Source organism: Protomyces lactucae-debilis, assembly GCF_002105105.1.
Source record: "Protomyces lactucae-debilis strain 12-1054 chromosome Unknown BCR37scaffold_14, whole genome shotgun sequence".
In the NCBI taxonomy this organism is placed as follows: domain Eukaryota; kingdom Fungi; phylum Ascomycota; class Taphrinomycetes; order Taphrinales; family Protomycetaceae; genus Protomyces; species Protomyces lactucae-debilis.
Window position 1 is genome coordinate 195037 of NW_024468006.1, and position 11890 is coordinate 206926.

General features: G+C 50.2%; 10 protein-coding genes across 10 annotated transcripts; 4 read left to right on the forward strand and 6 right to left on the reverse strand.

Annotated features, from left to right (window-relative positions):
• Positions 1-438: 438 nt before the first annotated feature.
• BCR37DRAFT_78288 (P-loop containing nucleoside triphosphate hydrolase protein) lies at positions 439-2841 on the reverse strand. Its single transcript, XM_040872486.1, has one exon. The coding sequence runs from the start codon at positions 2809-2811 to the stop codon at positions 802-804; it is 2010 nt and encodes a 669-aa protein (XP_040724058.1). The 5' UTR covers positions 2812-2841; the 3' UTR covers positions 439-801.
• Positions 2836-4751, reverse strand: BCR37DRAFT_381345 (phosphoribosylaminoimidazole carboxylase). Its single transcript, XM_040869677.1, has one exon. The coding sequence runs from the start codon at positions 4675-4677 to the stop codon at positions 2923-2925; it is 1755 nt and encodes a 584-aa protein (XP_040724059.1). The 5' UTR covers positions 4678-4751; the 3' UTR covers positions 2836-2922.
• Positions 4752-4758: 7 nt separating this feature from the next.
• On the forward strand, positions 4759-6409 carry BCR37DRAFT_381346 (uncharacterized protein). Its single transcript, XM_040869678.1, has 2 exons — positions 4759-5006; positions 5139-6409. The coding sequence occupies exons 1-2, from the start codon at positions 4860-4862 to the stop codon at positions 6300-6302; spliced, it is 1311 nt and encodes a 436-aa protein (XP_040724060.1). The 5' UTR covers positions 4759-4859; the 3' UTR covers positions 6303-6409.
• A 71-nt stretch (positions 6410-6480) lies between these two features.
• On the reverse strand, positions 6481-7065 carry BCR37DRAFT_335476 (FAR-17a/AIG1-like protein; the record flags this gene model as incomplete). The annotated part of the gene is made up of 1 exon (XM_040867187.1): positions 6481-7065. A coding segment is annotated over one exon (585 nt), but the record flags the coding sequence as incomplete, so codon positions are not given.
• A 149-nt stretch (positions 7066-7214) lies between these two features.
• On the reverse strand, positions 7215-7884 carry BCR37DRAFT_381349 (DNA-directed RNA polymerase I). The gene has a single exon (XM_040869679.1). It carries the CDS (start codon positions 7846-7848, stop codon positions 7219-7221), a length of 630 nt encoding a protein of 209 aa, XP_040724062.1. The 5' UTR covers positions 7849-7884; the 3' UTR covers positions 7215-7218.
• Positions 7885-8203: 319 nt separating this feature from the next.
• On the forward strand, positions 8204-9372 carry BCR37DRAFT_403176 (MRG-domain-containing protein; the record flags this gene model as incomplete). Its single annotated transcript, XM_040871977.1, has 5 exons — positions 8204-8269; positions 8456-8493; positions 8562-8790; positions 8840-8951; positions 8990-9372. 5 exons carry the CDS (start codon positions 8204-8206, stop codon positions 9370-9372), a joined length of 828 nt encoding a protein of 275 aa, XP_040724063.1.
• A 158-nt stretch (positions 9373-9530) lies between these two features.
• BCR37DRAFT_403177 (putative CDC31-spindle pole body component, centrin) lies at positions 9531-10121 on the reverse strand (the record flags this gene model as incomplete). Its single annotated transcript, XM_040871978.1, has 1 exon — positions 9531-10121. The coding sequence occupies one exon, from the start codon at positions 10119-10121 to the stop codon at positions 9531-9533; it is 591 nt and encodes a 196-aa protein (XP_040724064.1).
• Positions 10122-10341: 220 nt separating this feature from the next.
• On the forward strand, positions 10342-10724 carry BCR37DRAFT_349402 (mitochondrial ribosomal protein subunit L27; the record flags this gene model as incomplete). The annotated part of the gene is made up of 2 exons (XM_040867923.1): positions 10342-10527; positions 10596-10724. The coding sequence occupies 2 exons, from the start codon at positions 10342-10344 to the stop codon at positions 10722-10724; spliced, it is 315 nt and encodes a 104-aa protein (XP_040724065.1).
• Positions 10725-10774: 50 nt separating this feature from the next.
• On the reverse strand, positions 10775-11325 carry BCR37DRAFT_399688 (hydroxyisourate hydrolase; the record flags this gene model as incomplete). The annotated part of the gene is made up of 2 exons (XM_040871782.1): positions 10775-11238; positions 11289-11325. The coding sequence occupies 2 exons, from the start codon at positions 11323-11325 to the stop codon at positions 10919-10921; spliced, it is 357 nt and encodes a 118-aa protein (XP_040724066.1). The 3' UTR covers positions 10775-10918.
• A 128-nt stretch (positions 11326-11453) lies between these two features.
• BCR37DRAFT_394001 (DASH complex subunit Dad2-domain-containing protein) lies at positions 11454-11873 on the forward strand (the record flags this gene model as incomplete). Its single annotated transcript, XM_040871389.1, has 1 exon — positions 11454-11873. One exon carries the CDS (start codon positions 11454-11456, stop codon positions 11871-11873), a length of 420 nt encoding a protein of 139 aa, XP_040724067.1.
• Positions 11874-11890: the final 17 nt, after the last annotated feature.

An 11890-nucleotide genomic window follows, 5' to 3' on the forward strand; every position in this document is an offset into this window, starting at 1 on the left:
GAGATTCATAACACGACTGAGGCACATCAGCTGGAGTGCTTCGCCCATGTCGTATGCAGGTATGCAGGCACATTGAGCACATGAGGCGAGGTGAGCCTGATATGAGGGCATGTCAAGATTGGAGGAGCTTTTGCGCACGTGGAACAGAGCTCATGTGACCATAAGGTCTGGACTCTGGAGATCTTGACTCTGGAGACTGGATTCAAGACTCTAGACTCGGCTATCAAGCATCTCAGGGGTGGGTCGAGCCGACTGCTTGCACTGGGCGCTCCTCGCTCGAGATAGCGAAAACGCAGATGGCACATGGATACATCGAATAATCGAGCAAGAAAAGGGAGTATGTGCAGGATGCGAGTTTGTCTTAGCAGCCCGCGTTTGTGTGTGGTGAGGCAAAAAGGTCGCGTATTTAAAATTCGCTGGATAGGACAGTAGAAATCCGCATGCAGATGCAAAACTCAGCGCATAAGCAGCAAGTTATTTGCCGTAGATGAAGCACAGCATAGTCTGCACAAAATGTGGTCAGGAGCAATGGCAGCGATGCCGCCATCGTGCGTTCCAAGGCATCTCCAAGATTGACAACCAAAGAACGCGTCGGGCTTTAAGAAGCACCTGCGTATTCTACAGCCGCAGGATGACTAGCAACACAATCCGACGAAATTGGCTGCACTTCTCGTGCTCCGCGCGACCATCAGTAATGAGGTGATCGCCAGTCAGAAGTAAGGGCTTGATAGACCTCAGGCTACGAGCAATCTGTGTTGGCAATCTGTCCTAGAAGCAATGCTAGTGATGCACACAAATTGTTCATGCCGAATTCCTGAGCCGTGATATGGCGCTCACCAGCTCTCCACCGACAAATTGTTTGCTGACATTTCCCTCAATCAACCTCTTTGCAATGTTCCCGCCCTTTGTTGGGAACTTAGGTGAGAAGCCACCAGAAATGGGTTTCGCCAACTCCTGCTTTAATTGCCAACGCAATGCTTTACCTTGCAACTTGACCTTGCGCTGTGCAACATCTTCTTCCGCTGGTAATTCAACACCCAAATCCTCAGCGGCTTCAGCCAACCACGCACCTGCATGCCCGTCTTTTGACTTTTGCTTTTTGGCATTGTCTTCAAGCTTCAAAATTGATCTAGCAATATTGACTCTTGGTTTGGTTCGACCCAGCTGATCCAGATCCAGGGGAAATGTTTTGAGCTCGCCATTGCCCAATGTTTTGAGCATCTTCTTCAACGCAGAGACTTCCGTCGATGAGCACAAAAGTAAACTCAGTCCTGTATGCTCTGCACGCGCTGTTCGTCCAGATCGATGCACGTACAGATCTGCAGTACGCGGCAAGTGATAATGAATGACCATCTCCACAGCTGGAATGTCGAGACCTCGAGCCGCAACGTCTGATGCCACGAGTACGGCGTTCTCATTGGCCTTGAATCGCTCAATCGATTTGAGACGTGCCTTTTGCTGCTTATTTGAGTGTAGGCCAAGCGCAGTGATGCCGAGTAAATTGAGAAGCGTGACCAGACGATGCACATCTGAAATGGAATTGGTGAAAATAAGTGTCCGGCTTGGATAGCGCAACAACATGTAATACAGGTAATAATCCTTGTCCATGGGAGGGCACTCAATCACACTCTGTTGAATCTGCTGCGCAACCTGAGAATTTGGGTTGACATCAATGAATCTCGGTGGTTTGCGAAAGCGAATCTTGTGAAGCAAAAACTCGAGCGATTCTTCCTGCGTCATGATGTTTTGGAATCGATGCCCGCCTGTGCCCAATTTGCGTTGCAGCTCTTTTTGAAACGTCGCTGAAAAGATGAGAGTCTGTCGGTCGGAGGCATCTCCTAGCTTCTCGATGATTTTGGTCACCTCTTCAAAGTGGCCCTCTTGCAGCACTCTGTCGGCCTCATCCAGGACGAGGTATTTGATCTTTTGTACCATCTCGAGCACGTCCTTGTTAGTCGACATCATCTCCCAAAGACGACCAGGTGTGGCGACGATGACATCAGGCGAGTGTTTCAATTGCCTCAATTGCTTTTGAATTGACAACCCTCCTGTGATGGTCACAACAGACGAGCCACAGAATTGACCGACAGCCTCAAGATGCTGTGCAATCTGCTGTGCCAACTCACGCGTCGGTGCAAGAATGAGACCAGCGATATGCTGTTCAGTCGTCTTGCTCGTTGCATAGTCTAGGATGGGGAGACCAAATGCCAGCGTTTTACCGGATCCCGTGGCTGCTTTGCCAATCACATCGTTGCCTGCTGCAATAGATGGCAGTGCTTGTGCTTGGATGGGCATTGGCTTATTGTAACCCAGTTTTTGTATAGCTCGAAGAAGCTTGTCAGAAAGGTTGAATGGCTGCCAATTTGGCAAGTCTACTTCTTCGGCCTCTTCAAGCAGGTCAAAAGCATTCACAGGCGCTTTTGCTGATCGTACCTCAGTAGTCTTGACCTTCTTGGGCTTCTTGACCAATGCTTTCTCCTCGATAGCCCCAAAACCTGTGAACTCATCGTCAAGCTCATCCCCAGACGCAGATCCACTCGAGCTTGCCGCTTCACCGTTATCCGTCATGAACTGCACTCTTCCATCTTGCACTTTCACGTCGACACCATCCAGCTCTTCGAGCCCCATAAAGCCATCCATATCGCCGCTAAAGATTGGGATGTCGGCATTTTTCCACTTGAGACTATCGACGTTCTTTTTACGCTTTGCCGATTGCTTTACAACAGCAGAGTCATCGTTCTGACTCGATTTGAGCTCGCCAGATCGGGAACGCTTCCTATTTTGCTTCGTGAGGAACGCTTGAGGCAGCATGATGCGTCGCAATGTCAGGCTCTATCGTTTTGTACGCGCTCAACTTTTTGAATTCTTTTTCTGAGTCGTCGCGGGACCAGATGGGAGGGCAAGCGCATCCTAAGTCAATGTCTATGCAACTACCTTGTCCTTGATGGCAGAGATGATAGACTGCGCTGCGCCAGCAGCTGTATTCACCGAGTCACCTGCCTCCAGCGGATCAAGATCTGCCGTCGTGACCATGAAGCCTTCATTCTTCCTCTCAACCATCGCTCGGTTCCTTGCCATCTTATCCTCAATCTGCCTCAACCGGTCGTCATCCGCCACGCCTAGTATTCTGATTGCCAAGAGCGCTGCATTTGTAGAATTGTTGATTGCCACAGTCGCCACTGGAATACCGCGCGGCATTTGAACTTGGCTCAACAATGAGTCCATGCCATCCAAACAGGTGGCATTGATGGGAACACCAATAACAGGCAATGATGTCAATGCCGCCACCATACCAGGTAAATGTGCCGCACCACCTGCAGCAGCGATGATCACCTGAATCCCCCGAATTCGTGCACTGTGCGCATATGTATACATCTTGTCTGGTGTGCGATGGGCAGAAACGACTTCCTTCTCATAGCCAACCCCGAACTCAGTCAATACATCACAGCAATCTTGCATGCTAGGTCCATCAGAGTCACTGCCCATGATGACGGCGACTTTGACAGGTCTTGCGGAAGTAGTTGGAGTTTGCTCGCTCTTTAGCAGTCGCGCTAGTTGATGCTGGCATTCTGCCATCGTGCGGCCAGTGAATGTGACATGTCCCATCTTGCGCTGCGGCCGTGACGCTTTCTTACCATAGAGATGAACGCTAGAGCGTTCAAGTTCCAAGGCTTTCATGTAGATGCGTTGAATGTAAGCTGGATCCTCAGCGCCAAGCAAGTTGTACATAATTGCCGGACAATGCTGCTTCGTAAAGAGTGGCGGGAGTGGGAGGTCGAGGATCGCTCGCAAGTGTGCTTCATATTGCGATACGGTACACGCTTCAATCGTGTAGTGTCCAGAATTGTGCGGTCGTGGTGCAATCTCATTGAGCATCATTTCGCCTGTTGCGAGGTGGAAGAGCTCAATGCCAAAGACACCAGCTCCCACAAAGGCTTCCTTGATTGCCTTCTCAGCCATTCGTTTCGCACTCTTTGCTGTGTCGAGGTTGACTGCTGCAGGTGCAAAGACCGTTTTGCAGATGTTGAGCTCATGCTGTGTCTCGACGCATGGGTAGGAGTGTACTTGACCATCTCGCGTCCGAACAACCATCACAGCCAGCTCGCGCACGAAGGGAACCATCTTTTCTCCGTAGAGAGGGCGATCCGCAAGGACCTTGACGGCCTCTGCAATGGATCCAGCAGATCGCACCACGTAGTTGCCGCGACCATCATATGCGTCGGTGCGAGATTTGAGCACATACGGGTACCCAATCTTCTCGCCGAGTGCTTGAAGGGATGTCGCATCTGAAGCAACAGCATACTGTTCAGCCACCGCCTTCTCACCCAGTATCGTCTTGAGCTGCTCCTTTTGTAGGAATTTATCCTTGATGAGCGCCAAGTCATCAGGATCAGGGTAGATCCGCTTACCCTCCTGCTTCAACGCCTGCAATACCTCCGTATTGACATGCTCAATCTCCACCGTGATTAGGTCACACTTTTGCGCCAATTCACGAATACTGGCTTCATCTGTAAACTTGCCCACGACGTGCTTGTCAGATGCGCAAATCTGCTTGGCTGGCGAGTCTGCCTCTGGGTCAAGAAAGACAAGCTCAATGCCCATGCGTGAGGCTGGCTGCTGCAGCATCCGTCCGAGCTGCCCACCGCCCAGGACTCCGACTACCTTGTGCAGAGCCATTGCAGTATCTCAATGGGTGTGATGTGACTGCGGGTGTTGTGTCTTGTCGGGGAAATTCGAAATTCCGTCACAAGAAACAACAAGAGACCTCAAGGCTTGAGCTGACAGGGAGGGGCCTGATCGCTTACAGGCCAGAGAGCTATTCAGAGTGTGCAGCATAAAGGAGGAGTAGGACGCCCACAATGGCTTTCCACTTCAGCTGGGACAACTTCTCAGATGCCTTTGTGGAGAATGCGGCTACGCTGCTTACGGGAGCACTCAACAAGGGCTCAAAGCCTTCCATCATTGCCGATACCATCACCGTGAAGGAGCTCAACATGGGAAGCAAGGTAAGTCCATCTACTTCAGCGCACACAACTTTGTCATTGGCCCGCTGCATGACGACCGTTGAGTCTTGCGTCATCCGACGGCTCGTGTGCAGCTGATACAACCTATTTTCATTGCACTACTAACGCGTGTAGCCGCCTGTACTAGAGCTGATTGAGCTCTGTGATTTGGAAGCAGATGAATTCAAGGGCGTCTTTCGTATGCGGTACAGTGGTGATGCCCACATCATTATGCAAACCAAGGTCCAAGCGAATCCTCTCCTGAACCGGCCAACGACAGAGCTCCCCTTCTCACCTATTCAAATGGTTGCTGCGGATGCACCCTTGACGGTGCCCATGTTTTTGCAGCTTTCTGATATGGAATTAGACGGTACAGTCATTCTTCTATTTACAAAGGCAAAGGGACTCTCCATGGTCTTCCGCAACGATCCACTCAGTAAAGTACTCGTCACTTCTACCTTCGATGGCATTCCTGTCATTCGTGACTTTTTGCAAGCTCAGATTGAAAAGAAACTACGACAGCTGCTATGTGACGAATTGCCAGCGATTATCCAGCAACTATCAGTTGCCTGGTCTGGTCGTGTGCCTTCACCAAAAGTCCGTGCAACAACACTCAACTTTACAGTGCCACCCATTGAAGCTGATTTGAATTACAAGTCAGGCATGCGCCGTCCAGTCAGCCGACAGCAGCGGTTTGTTCAACAATCAGGGTATAATGCATCCCGTTCCATTCCACACCTTTACCGCAACCAATCCTTTACTGGTCGTGGACAACTGACACCTTTCACACCGGCAATTGCAGAAGCCATCTACAAGAGCACGTCGTTATCTGCTCTTGATTTGGCAGAACGGAAAGCCAAAATGAGTGCAACGGCCAGCGTCACAACGAGCACCAGTACCCTCTCATCATCGCCTGAACGCCGAACAGTCAAGAAGCATTCTGTGATTCGATTGGGTAAAGCTGCCAAACCTGTAGAAAAGCCTGTCACGACGCCAGGTGGTGTTTCTCCTGCACAGGTTGCGCAGACGACACAGACGCCTGTGACGGTGGCTTCTTACTTTGACAAGGATTCACCACTCTCTGTGGATGTCAAGACACCTGTCAAATTACAAGTCATCAACGAGGATGAACAAGTGTTGTCGATGACGGGCGATAAGAAGCATGCGTCAGGGGCTATAACTGCTACGGATAGAGAACAGCAGCAGAGACGGATGGAGAAGAAGTTGAGTCAAAAGATTGTGCAAGAACGGCGACAAGCTGGTCTGGAGAATGGTATGCATCGCATGGCCCTTCGCTAGGTCATTCAATTGGGTCTTCAATGAACGAGTTGCTTATACGAGTACCGGCGTCTGATTTTATGTCTTTTCTCCTTTTCTATACACAGTATCAACATCCTCAATCCACCTATTGCTTCTTCTTGCCTGATCGCTTGAGCTTGCCTGCAGGTGCAGCGTCAGGTCGACCATGCAACTTGGCATACACTTGCTTCACAACTAAGAGTGAAGCAAACGCGAATGCAGTCGCCCCTGCGAACGTTGCAATACGCTGACCTTGCGTCATGAGTCCCAACATTGGGTATGCGTAGAATCCATTCATCTTGGCACAGTGTTCAAGCCATACGAGGTAGCCTGTTCCATATGCCGCATAGATGGCTGCAGCGGTTGTTGTTGAATGCTCAAGAGCATCACTAACGAAAAAGATTTCAATGAGTAGAAGAATGGCTGGGTTCGCATGCATACTGAGATCTGCTGAGAGAGGAAAGACCTTGAGGAGTTCCTCGGGGATGAGTAAGGTTGGGTCGACCAGCTTCAGGCCCCACCAAAGGACACTGATGAGGAGCTCAACGGGTCCTGCAATCAGCAGGAGGATCTGCTTCAGTTCAAGGATTGTCTCGTTGCCAGTCAGATCATGCAGGCACGCGAGCATGAATTGAATATAAGCAATAGTCAGCGTTAAGATGGTGAGGAATTGAAAGTGCCAGCCGTAAGCCGAAGAGATTTCATTCGGGTTCCGCAGGATGTATGAGTATGGGTATGTCAGCAATGCGACACTGAGTGCATGAAAGGCGAGTCGGCCGAGCGGCACTTGTCGAGCAGGAGTCATGAGAAGGAAGCTTAAGCTGATGTGATGTGTCGTCAACTTTCCGAGTACGTCGATGAAATGACAACAGGAACGCTTGCTATGCATGAGATTATAGAACGATGAGCAAAACATCTAGCCTGCACAGATGCGGTAGGAAGAGTACCGTCCACTCGTCTCTGATCGTCTGATAATCTTGACCACCTGGCCACGCCGCAAACCATAATACCGCGCAACTGGATCCGCCACTTGGATTCGTGGTAGTTGTGTCTCCTTGAGCTTATACCTATCAAGAAGCTCCCGCTTCTCTTCCTTCGTCATGATGATGTGACGCGGCACGAGTTCATGGTGGGTGATATTGACGACCAAGTCGGATTCTTGGAACGTATCAATCTGGAACTGTCCTTGTACGCCTGCCACAATCTTATTGGCAGAAGGCGTCATACTCTTTTCGTAGATGAAGATGCCGACCTTGTGATTATTCTCACTCAACGTCTGCACAAATTGTCGCATCGCCGCAATACCGACACTTGACTCTTTGCAAAACGCAACATACAGCTGCCCCAGTTTCTTTTCTTCCGGCGCGCGTGCATAAAAACTCATAAGTGTCTTGTCCACGAGGCCAGACGGGCAGTATGTCTGCTTGAACTGGTCGATGGAGAGGTCGAGCTCTTCCTGTGCCATATCATAGCCGCGGTCGTGCACGAGCTGGTGGACTGTCTTCCAGACACGGTACGTCCGTATGATATTGCGATCGTCGCTCATCTGATGTGACCCGCCCTGTCCAACAACAAGCAACAGACGACGTAGGATCTGATGTGCTTGTCTTCTGTCTTGTTTCTCGCTCTGCATTTTCTGTGGTGCACGTGTATCTTGCTCCATCTGAATTCTTGTGCCCGCCGCCGTCTCTTGTCCGATTGCTTTCCTCCTTCTCCTCTTCCCTCTCCTCCTCCTTCTCCTCTGTCTCTCTGCAAGTGCTCAGTAGGTAGAAGCAATAGGCTGATACCCTCAATTCTCGCTGCGATCCAACTTGCTAGCTGCTTTTTCGCTCTGAGTGCCTAAACCTCTACATCAAAAGCTCGATCCGCTCTTCTTTGCCGCTTCAAGTACTCTTGTTTACATGGCCATCTTTAAAGCTGAAGAACGCGTACTCTGCTATCATGGACCACTTCTGTATGAAGCCAAGGTAAGTCACGCTCTTTACCCCGCTTGCCATTTTTTATCAATGTTCATGGGCACCATATAAACACTTTTTGTTGGCAAAAGAGCAACCGAGCTCACACACACTTTCCAGGTACTGAAGCTCAAGACTGTTGCATCAGAGAAGGCAGATGAGGGAAAAGTCTCAAAGGTCACGCCATCTGGTAAACAGCACATGTACCTCGTCCACTACAAAGGATGGAAACGCACGTAAGTCACCTTCAACGCCCTTATGGCATCAAAAAAAGGCAAGCATTGCTCACACACCTTGATTGTAGCTGGGACGAATGGGTTCCTGAAACGCGCGTGAAGAAGTGGAATGAGGCGAACTTGAAGTTCTCAAAGGAACTCAAAATGGAAGCCATTGTTGCACAGAAACGCTTGGCTGATGAACAAAAACGTTCTTCTGGTAATACCGGCAAGGAAGACTCTGCCGCGCACATGGATGGGCCACCTGCGTCTACCTCGCGTGGCCAGAAACGCGGGAGAGAGGCTGAACAGGAAAAGGTATGCGTGCCAATGCAAGCTCCAAAAGATCACACCCTAACAAGTTTAGGAGAATGCTCTAAAGCCCAACCTTCGCTTGGAAATCCCTGACTTACTCAAGGCACAGCTTGTGGACGACTGGGAGTGGATTACAAAAGACAGTCGGCTCGTGCCCTTGCCACGTTCCCGAATGTTCAAGATATTCTTGATCGGTATGCAGCGACACAACCTCGCAAAGACCCACGCACTGCTGAAGCTGCCATCTTCCATGAAGTTATCGAAGGTCTGCGTGCTTATTTTGACAAATGCCTTGGCAACATGCTATTGTACAAGTTTGAACGGCAACAATACCTCGAGGTGCGTAAGAAATACGGCGATGCACACCCCATGAGCCAGGTTTTTGGCGCGGAACACTTGTTACGATTATTTGTATCCATGCAGGATTTGGTTGCAGCAACAGAGATGGATCCACAGGCAGTGGCAGTGCTCAGACGGCATTTGACTGGCTTGCTCAAGTACATGCTGAAACACCACAAGGAGTTGTTCTTGCGGGAGTACGATGTCACATCGCCGTACTACACACGGCTCCTCAACCACCAGTAATTGCATTTTTGTCCCTTTCCTGCGAGTTATTTAACACAGGTGATAAGAGCTTGCTTTTTTGTGTACGTAGAGAAAAGCTGTGTTGCCTGCCTGAGACGGAAGAGCGAGCGCCGTGACAGAGATGCTAGTGATACAGAATGGGTTGGCGGGAGACAGATTCAGTCTTCGCGCATGATGGCGATGAACTCGTCCAGCGAAATCTCGCCATCGTCGTCCAAGTCAAACTCCTCAATCATCGCCTGCAGTTCGCTCGGGTCGATGGATTCATTGAGCTCACTCGCAACACGCGCCAGCTTATCCAAGTCAATCTTCTGATCCTCACCACCGGCAAACAATACAAATGCCCTTCGAATCTCTTCCATGGGATCACGCTTGAGCATCTTTTCAGACATGACACGCGTGAATAGTTCGCGTCTAATCAGCGGCGCCGGTGACCCACCACCACCACTGCCTTTTGTCACACCACCGCCTGTACTCGCGCCAGGTTGCGCATCACGCATGAGTTTGAGGATCTCTGATTTCGGTACATCGAAACCCAACGCACGCATGGCAACGCGGCATTCATGGAAATCCAGTAGATCATCCTGATTCACATCAAACATACTGAACGCATCGTCAATTTCCTTGAGTTGTTCAGGATTCAGGACGTCGCGTGCGTGATTGCCAAAGCCGGCATGTTGACTTGGATCTTGTGTGGTGTTGTGATGGCCATAGCTTGTTCGTGCGGGTGTTGTGCTGGGTGAGAGCATGGATTTTGCGCGACCATTGACGCGTTGTTGGGCAGTGAGGCCTTGTCTGTTTGCTGCAAAGGCGGACATGGCGATGATAGAGACCCTGCCTCTGCTTGTATGTGTTATTGTGTTGGTCTTGGTCGCGTCCTGCTCCTCGTCGGGGAAATTTGAAATTTGTGAAAGTTGACTCAAGCCCAAGACAAAAGATTGAACAAGTAGTCTACAGCAAGGACAAGACATGGTAGCAGCCAGCAGAGTCCTCCAAGGCGCACGCAGACTGCCTCTCACCACAAAGCAAGGCCACAACTACTACAAGGGTACAGGCACAGGATCTACGGGGAGACATACAAAGCACGGCGCATATATCACTGAATGGGAGAAAGTACGCACCTACCCTCGACCGGCGCTGCTCGACTCCTGTACTGTAAGTGACACTTTTTCATCCATGAAAAGATGAATACAAGAAGAATGTCTTGGCTGACACTGTCATAGTTGAAGCCCTTTGTGAGTAGACAGGTGGCCAAGGCGAGAGCGAGCCTAGAGCCGGGCACGACGCACATGACGGGATCGAGATATCTCGAAGCTTGGAAGCTGGACAATGCAGGCGAGCAGAAATCATGAGCATACCTGACTTCAACGTCAGCTGCTTGAGCTCAATCTTCATTAGCGACCTGCCACGATTATGATTATCAATGCGTCTTGAAGGTGCAGTGGCCTCGCATCACGGCCATATCAGTCTGACTGCAGCTTACAGACCAGACTGGATGCCCAAACCCTCAGCGATATGACGACACCAGATTGCTACCACATCTCATCTATGATCCTCGGTACGTAGAGTACGCATATGGACTCAATAACAACGGGACATGATACTTCTCACCATGCCTGCATCGGAAATATACCACCACCTCTGGGAAGAAAGCCTCTATACCATGCACCTTGTTGAAATACGCAGCCGTTTTGAACCTCAATTGATAGGTGCCTTCTTGTGCATCGACTTCCACCGCACCTGCCTGCCCACTCGTCCATGTCTTGATACGACCGTCTGTGTCTGTTTCGCCGGTATAGAGGGGTGCTGCGTCGTTGCCGCCGGATGTGAGCTGGAGTGTTGCGACAATGCCTGTACCAGGTTTTCCTATTCAACACGTCAGCATTTTGTCCTTGAGATTTTGCCAGGCCTCTCACCTAGGGTTGTATCGAGGACATGGCAGGAAATGGCCATCCTCAGGCCGTCAAGATAGCTAGCAAGCTGTAGTGCCGAGTCTGTTGTCACTGCTTGTCGCTGATGAACGCGAATTTGAGCAACAACCAACACACATACAAAAAGCCGACACATTACCAGACGCGTCTATGAACTCGCGCGCAAGTCTATTCGAGCTCAAAGGTCGTCCAAGTGTTTCTGGTTCGACCTCTCACAATACAGTCCTTGCAACAGAAGAATCAAAGCAACGGCGCATCCAGCAACGACTCGCTCAAAAGCAACAAGAATACGAGAGCCTGCTACAACTCAAACAGCATGCAGATTCGTTATTAGCGTCGATGCAGCAATTGGAGACGGAGCTGGGATCGCTGAGCCAAGGAACAGAGACGGTGGCCAGTGTCATGGCGAACTGGGCGAATGTGTTCAAAGCTATCAATATGAGTACCATTGGCCTACAAAAACAACAAGAGGAGCAGGAAGCAGGGGAAGAACAAACAGAGTCACGGACGCGTCACAGCGATTCAGAGATGCCAGAGACATTGGTGAGGATACCTATCCAAAGAGAATAATGAAGATGGGTTAGGTG

Bases quoted from the DNA above. Each gene is read 5' to 3' on its own strand.
- BCR37DRAFT_78288 (XM_040872486.1), bottom strand. From the start codon at position 2,811: ATGCTGCCTCAAGCGTTCCTCACGAAGCAAAATAGGAAGCGTTCCCGA.
- BCR37DRAFT_381345 (XM_040869677.1), bottom strand. From the start codon at position 4,677: ATGGCTCTGCACAAGGTAGTCGGAGTCCTGGGCGGTGGGCAGCTCGGA.
- BCR37DRAFT_381346 (XM_040869678.1), top strand. From the start codon at position 4,860: ATGGCTTTCCACTTCAGCTGGGACAACTTCTCAGATGCCTTTGTGGAG. The intron at 5,007-5,138 runs GTAAGTCCATCT...TAACGCGTGTAG, and splicing joins AGCTCAACATGGGAAGCAAG to CCGCCTGTACTAGAGCTGAT.
- BCR37DRAFT_381349 (XM_040869679.1), bottom strand. From the start codon at position 7,848: ATGAGCGACGATCGCAATATCATACGGACGTACCGTGTCTGGAAGACA.